Genomic DNA, 8,050 nt, shown 5'->3' on the forward strand with positions numbered 1-8,050 from the left:
AGGATCTCATAGAGGAAATGGTTGTAGGGGATAATCTTGGCTCAAGTGATCATGAGCTAATTCAGTTCAAACTGAATGGAAGGATTAACAAAAATAAATCTGCAACTAGGGTTTTTGATTTCAAAAGGGCTGACTTTCAAAAATTAAGGAAATTAGTTAGGGAAGTGGATTGGACTGAAGAATTTATGGGTTTAAAGGTAGAGGAGGCCTGGGATTATTTTAAATTAAAGCTGCAGAAGCTATCGGAAGCCTGCATCCCAAGAAAGGGGAAAAAATTCATAGGCAGGAGTTGTAGACCAAGCTGGATGAGCAAGCATCTTAGAGAGGTAATTAAGAAAAAGCAGAAAGCATATAGGGAGTGGAAGAAGGGAGGGATCAGTAAGGAAAGCTACCTTATTGAGGTCAGAATATGTAGGGATAAAGTGAGACAGGCTAAAAGTCAAGTAGAGTTGGACCTTGCAAAGGGAATTAAAACCAATAGTAAAAGGTTCTATAGTCATATAAATAGGAAGAAAACAAAGAAAGAAGAAGTGGGACCGCTAAAAACTGAGGATGGAGTGGAGGTCAAGGATAATCTAGGCATGGCCCAATATCTAAACAAATACTTTGCCTCAGTCTTTAATAAGACTAAAGAGGATCTTAGGGATAATGGTAGCATGATAAATGGGAATGAGGATATGGAGGTAGACATCACCATATCTGAGGTAGAAGCGAAACTCAAACAGCTTAATGGGACTAAATCGGGGGGCCCAGATAATCTTCATCCAAGAATATTAAAAGAATTGGCACAAGAAATTGCAAGCCCATTAGCAAGAATTTTTAATGAATCTGTAAACTCAGGGGTTGTACCGTATGATTGGAGAATTGCTAACATAGTTCCTATTTTTAAGAAAGGGAAAAAAAGTGATCCAAGTAATTATAGGCCTGTTAGTTTGACATCTGTAGTATGCAAGGTCTTGGAAAAAATTTTGAAGGAGAAGGTAGTTAAGGACATTGAAGTCAATGGTAAATGGGACAAAATACAACATGGTTTTACAAAAGGTAGATCGTGCCAAACCAACCTGATTTCCTTCTTTGAGAGAGTAACAGATTTTTTAGATAAAGGAAACGCAGTGGATCTAATTTATTTAGATTTTAGTAAGGCGTTTGAAACTGTGCCACATGGGGAATTATTAGTTAAATTGGATAAGATGGGCATCAATAGGAAAATTGAAAGGTGGATAGGGAATTGGTTAAAGGGGAGACTACAACGGGTCCTACTGAAAGGTGAACTGTCAAGTTGGAGGGAGGTTACCAGTGGAGTTCCTCAAGGATCAGTTTTGGGACCAATCTTATTTAATCTTTTTATTACTGACCTGGGCACAAAAAGTGGGAGTGTGCTAATAAAGTTTGCAGATGATACAAAGCTGGGAGGTATTGCTAATTTAGAGAAGGACAGGGATACCCTACAGGAGGATCTGGATGACCTTGTAAACTGGAGTAATAGGAATAGGATGAAATTTAATAGTGAGAAGTGTAAGGTCATGCATTTAGGGATTAATAACAAGAATTTTAGTTATAAGCTAGGGACGCATCAACTAGAAGTAACGGAGGAGGAAAAGGACCTTGGAGTATTGGTTGATCATAGGTTGACTATGAGCTGCCAATGTGATATGGCTGTGAAAAAAGCTAATGTGGTCTTGGGATGCATCAGGAGAGGTATTTCCAGTAGGGATAAGGAGGTTTTAGTACCGTTATATAAGGCACTGGTGAGACCTCACCTGGAATACTGTGTGCAGTTCTGGTCTCCCATGTTTAAGAAGGATGAATTCAAACTGGAACAGGTACAGAGAAGGGCTACTAGGATGATCCGAGGTTCAAGGGCTACTAGGATGATCCGATGATCTTGTCTTATGAAAGGAGACTCAGGGAGCTTGGCTTGTTTAGCCTAACTAAAAGAAGGTTGAGGGGAGATATGATTGCTCTCTATAAATATATCAGAGGGATAAATACCAGAGAGGGAGAGGAATTATTTAAACTCCATACCAATGTGGACACAAGAACAAATGGATATAAACTGGCCACTAGGAAATTTAGATTAGAAATTAGACGAAGGTTTCTAACCATCAGAGGAGTGAAGTTTTGGAATAGCCTTCCGAGGGAAGTAGTGGGGGCAAAAGATCTATCTTGCTTTAAGATTAAACTCGATAAGTTTATGGAGGAGATGGTATGATGGGATAACATGGTTTTGGTAATTAAATATTCATGGTAAATAGGCCCAATGGCCTGTGATGGGTTTTTAGATGGGGTAAGATCCAAGTTACCCGGGAAAGAATTTTCTGTAGTATCTGGCTGATGAATCTTGCCCATATGCTCAGGGTTTAGCTGATACCCATATTTGGGGTCGGGAAGGAATTTTCCTCCAGGGCAGATTGGAAGGCCCTGGAGGTTTTTCGCCTTCCTCTGTAGCATGGGTCACTTGCTGGAGGATTCTCTGCTCCTTGAGGTCTTCAAACTACAATTTGAGGACTTCAATAGCACAGATATAGGTGTGAGGTCTTTTTTAGGAGTGGTGGGTGAAATTCTGTGGCCTGCATTGTGCAGGAGGTCAGACTAGATGATCATAATGGTCCCTTCTGACCTAAATATCTATGAATCTATGAAACTCAACAATCTCATGGTCACTGCCTCCCAGGTTCCCATCCACTTTTGCTTCCCCTACTAATTCTTCCCAGTTTGTGAGCAGCAGTTGAAGAACAGCTCTGCCCCTAGTTGGTTTCTCCAGCACTTGCACCAGGAAATTGTCCCCTACCCTTTCCAAAAACTTCCTGGATTGTCTGTGCACCTCTGTATTGCTCTTCCAGCAGATATCAGGGTGATTGAAGTCTCCCATGAGAACCAGGGCTTGCGATCTAGTAACTTCTGTGAGTTGCCGGAAGAAAGCCTCATCCACCTCATCCCCCTGGTCCGTGGTCTATAGCAGACTGCCACCAGGACATCACCCTTGTTGCTCATGCTTCTAAACTTAATCCAGAGACTCTCAGGTTTTTCTGCAGTTTCATACCAAAGCTCTGAGCAGTCATATTGCTCTCTTACATACAATGCAACTCCCCCACCTTTTCTGCCCTGCCTGTCCTTTCCCGTTCTCCATGCTTGTTTCCCAGGCTTCTTGCATTTGTGTATAGGAACTTGAGATAACTTGCTGTTTGTCCTGCTTTCTTACTATGAGGCAGGAGCCCTCCTCTTCTGCATTCTCCTGCTCGTGCTTCCTCCCGGTATCCCATAATAATCTTACACGCAGTCAGATTCAAAACATAGAGAATCCCTCTAGGCAAAACCTTAAGTTACAAAAAGACACTAAAACCGGAATACACATTTCCTCCAGCACAGCGAATTTACAAGCCAAAATAAAGAAAACCTAAAGCACTGTCTAGCTAGATTACTTCCTAACTTTACAGGAGTTGGAGGGCTTGCATCCTTGATCTGATCCCAGCAAAGGTATCACACAGACAGACAGACAAAAGCCTTTTCCCCACCTCCAGATCTGAAAGTGTCTTGTCCCCTCATTGGTCATTTGGGGTCAGGTGCCAGCCAGGTTACCTTAGCTTCTTAACCCTTTACAGGGAAAAGGACTTTGCCTCCGGTCAGGAGGGATTTTATAGCACTGTATACAGAAAGGTGGTTACCCTCCCCTTTATATTTATGACACCACTTAATAACAGCTAGCTGACACTCTGATCCCAAGGGTACTATTCTACTGTCTAGAGGTAGTCTATCCTTGAAACTGAATGGGAATCTATTAACATTTCTTTGTCAGGGTTTTACATGCAATAGCTCCAAGGTTTCACTCTGTGAATCGCTTTCAGAAAAATCCTGAAAAGACATCTAACAATGCGGGATGTAACTCAGAGCCCTAAAGTCTCTGCTGAGAATCTGAGACCCTGTGATACTTATTCAGTTCTCTTTGGTGCTTTAAGGGGTGTTTCCTTGCTTGTGAGGAGTAAAATATGGAGCAAGGAATTTGGTCACCCTCCTTGGTAGCTCTGCCTAAACTGCACAAGGTGAATTGCCAGCGCTGGTCATCAGTGACAGGCCTGGCTGCCTCCTTCATGCACCCACTCCAGACCCATCCACTGTATGGATGAAATTTTTGTTGCTAGCAAGGTTTTAGGTATAAGGTGGAAATGAGGCTTCCACCAATTCTGGCCTGCAACTGTCCCTGTTGGCACAATTTCCTCTGCCCACTCAGCATGTGTGTGGCTCTTTTGTGGGGGGATTGTGCGTTTGGCTGGGGTATGTTGTGAGGTTCCCAGTGCTCGGGACAAGACACACAGGAACAAAGGTGGGAATTGTGGAGCGACTTGACACCTTTTCGAGGTTCTGATGCTTTAATGACGTTAAGAGCCATGTTGGACACTGATTCCAAGTTCTGAAGACCAAAACTCCAGTTGGGCTCATTCGATGTGCTTCAGTGAGCTGGACCGATTGTCTAGAAGGCACACGTTGTGTGCTCTTGACAGATGTTTGGCTGCATGTGTATGTTCTTTCTTTGTGCTGTACTGACTTTGGCCAGATAGGCCATACAGCCAGCTCAGACCGATCTTCCCGATAAATCTACAGACTTGGCTCGCAGAGAAGGAATTGGCTCAGATTTATTGTCAACGAAGCGCGGTCCTAAATATTCTGGCTCAACCAGTACAGGTACACTAATACACGTATGCCCATTGCAATGGACTGGCTCAGTTAGTGTCAGGACTCTCCACCATCTCTTAGGCAAGACAAAGACACGTCCTCTGAGATACTTTTTATACCCCAGTACAAACAAGTTACATATTGCTTCTGAAGTACCAGGATGTCATCCTCTGACATACCCAGGGACCGCACATTACCTTTCACATGTTGGTTTGATCAAAACATCTCTATCCACTATTCTCAAGATGGAACAGAGTGTTCTTGTTCTCATTGAGGAATGTGTTTTGTGAAGAGGTTTTCTAGTACCAGATTTCTGGAATGTGTTTGTGTCTGTATTCTTATACGTAACTACTTCGGAGCATGTCTTTCTGCAATATCAGCCCTGTTCTTGCCAGATTCTGTGAGTGATCCTCTTGCTCACACTTAACTTTGTCTTATAGGTGCAGGCCTCACACCAGGCCTCTGCTACAAGGGCTTATGTTTCAGGCCCTCTTCCTATCACATGTGCCACAATCCCAGTTCCAATTTAAAAAAAGAAAAACCTCTGAAGTCTTTAGTGCTTCTATTTGCAAAGGAACTTGCCTCATCCTGAGCCAAATAGTACAGGTATAGCATTGTACCTAGACTGCCGAGCACCCAACTCACATACCCCATTTATATCATTATGCTTTTTGCATTCAGTTGTTTGCAGGGAGCCTGAGACAATAGCTGTGCCTCTGTGTATCCTATCAGGGTGTTACCATGGTAGCTCAGTGAAGATCTTTGATAAAGTGACCTCGTGAGCTATTCCACTTTTAAAAATGGCTAGGGGAGGGAGTTTGTATCATGAAGATATCCACAAGATACTGCAATTGGCACCCCCAAGCTCTAGAGAAAGGCATCAGAGCCCAAAGATATTAGGTGGCAGGGCCCTTCTTCCAAGCATCCACCCTCACTTTGGGTTCATGTCACCGCCCCCCGTGTCTGACCTTCAAGACCCTCCTGTCAGGCCACGTTTCCCTGTCCTGGGGTCTCATTCCATTGCCCCACCTTATTCTCCCCAGCTACATATTTTTCTCGGGTGCAGTGTTACTTGTGCCATAGTTGGCATCCACTATACTGGCTCTGGCCCCGGAGTTCCCCACTCTAGCTCTGCTCTGGCTCCTTTTAGCACATCTGGTCTGTGCTGCCCCATCTTCCAGTTCTAGTCAGCTCCAGCTATAGCCCATGAGCTCTGCCTTAGGGCCTGCTTCTCTGGCACTTCTGCATCTGGCTGGCATTGCCAGATTTCCACTGCATTAGTAGATCAAAGTCACTTAAAAACTCACCTGAAAGTAACCCAATCTATTTCTTGAAACAAACTTATTTATATTAACACATTTCTCTGTACATAAAATAATAAATGAAAGTTTTGTTACATACCTACTACAGATTTGATTAAAAACAAAAAAGCTACAAGCCTGAGCAGGATTTTGTCCACATTAGCAACACACCTATGAGACGACAATTCAGTCAAAATCAGAACTCCAGTACTGGTGCTTGCATGCCGACTGATGGACGGCAGGTGATTCAAACCAAACATGGCAAATGGTAGCATTAAACAGAGCCCAGAAGTAGCCCAAATAATTTGTAATGAAAAAACAGCAATTGCATAATTATATTGTTTACTTCTAATTCCATTCAGTGACGGTAGTCAATGTCCACATTTTGCATTGAATTAGTTTGTTACAGTCTGTCTGTGGTTTATCCCCCAGGTTTCCTGAAAGATTAGAAGTAAAGAAAATCAGGTATGTTTCAGTCACCGGATTATGGTAAAATTGATAAAGAAGTTGAGCATTTTAGTTTCTTACTTTTCTCTTCAAATTGCAGCTTCTGTTCATCAAACTGATAAAGATCCTTGTTCACACAGGGACTAAGGGAAAGCTACCTGGTAGTGTCAGAGCCACGGAAAGGCCGAGGGACAGGCTGTGTGGGGGTTGCGTGCTGGTGGTGACAAAAAAAGAGGTCAACCGTTGGTCCGAGAGAGGGAACTCAGCAATGGAGAGAGCTGTGCTTGGTGATGGAGTGATAAGATGTTTGGTGTGAGGAACTTCTCAGACTGAACTTCCACAATGCTGAGCTCAGCCAAACTGAGACAGAGCACCCTTGATTAAGGAGGAGATAGCCTTTCCCCTCTTGTCACAAGGGTTTAAAATCAGTGGCCCAGGCGATCACCATCTGCAGGTGTATTTGCCCAATTTCTCACGAAGCTCTTTGGTTTTGACCCCATAAATGATAGGGTTGAGCATAGGAGGGATGAGAAGATAGAGGTCAGCAAAGATGATGTGAACGTGCGGAGCAATGTCCTTTACAAAACGTTGTGTTAGGTGGTAGAAGAGGCTGGGAGTATAATATGTCAGCATCACGCAGACATGGGCTATGCAGGTGTTGAGGGCTTTATGGTGGGCTCTGTTGGAGGAGATTGTGAGGACGGCCTTGAGGATCAGACCATAAGACAGGGCAATGAGCGTCAGGTCTAGACCGATGACTAGAAACAGTATCACCAAGCCATATATGCTGTTCACTGTGATGTCCCCACATGATATCTTTGCCACAGCTATAGGTTCGCAGTGTGTGTGGGGGACAATGCGGTTTTCACAGAATTGCAGCCTGGTCAGGAGCAAGGGCAGAGGCAGAACAAAGAGAATGGATTTGATCAAACCTAGAAGCCCTAGTTTAGCTACTCGTCCTTTAGTGAGGATGGTGGTGTATCTCAGAGGGTTACAAATGGCAACATAGCGATCAAAGGCCATTGTCATGAGGATAGTTGAGTGCATAACGGTAACCATGGGAAGGAAGAACGACTGAGTGAGGCAGCCAGCCACAGTAATGGTTTTCAAATTGAACCAAAATATGCACAGTGCTTTTGGCACAACGGACGTAGAGGTGGTGATCTCTGTCAGCGCCAGCATGCAGAGCAGCAGGTACATTGGCTTTTGCAGCGTCAGCTCTTTGCTTACAACATACAGAAGCATGAAATTTTCCAAGAGGCCAATAACGTAGAACATTGCAAAAGGGATGGAAATCCAGACATGGGCAGCTTCCAGGCCAGGGATGCCCATTAAGATGAATGTTGAAGGGTCATAGGGCGTGAGGTTGAAAGCTGCCATGAATTTCTCAGTATGTCGATTGGGCTCAGAAATGTTCAAGGTGCCTGTGAAGAGAGAGAAGCACAGCGAGGGGGGTTACACACTTTATAAGAAATAGTAAGGTAAATATTTTATAGTTATTAATAGTCAAGAAAGGGGGGTGAGAACTGAGGTGCCAAAATTTATAGATGACATAATTATTATTCGGATTATACTCAAGTCTATAGAAGTCCTCAGATGGAGCAAACCAAGCCATGTGACACCCTGCTTTC

At 43.6% G+C, this 8,050-nt stretch overlaps 1 protein-coding gene across 1 annotated transcript; it reads right to left on the bottom strand.

The window, feature by feature from the left end:
• Window positions 1–6,860: 6,860 nt before the first annotated feature.
• Window positions 6,861–7,799, bottom strand: LOC140905561 (olfactory receptor 52N2). Its single transcript, XM_073329086.1, has one exon. The coding sequence runs from the start codon at window positions 7,797–7,799 to the stop codon at window positions 6,861–6,863; it is 939 nt and encodes a 312-aa protein (XP_073185187.1).
• Window positions 7,800–8,050: the final 251 nt, after the last annotated feature.

Source organism: Lepidochelys kempii, chromosome 1, assembly GCF_965140285.1.
Source record: "Lepidochelys kempii isolate rLepKem1 chromosome 1, rLepKem1.hap1, whole genome shotgun sequence".
Taxonomy (NCBI): Eukaryota; Metazoa; Chordata; order Testudines; family Cheloniidae; genus Lepidochelys; species Lepidochelys kempii.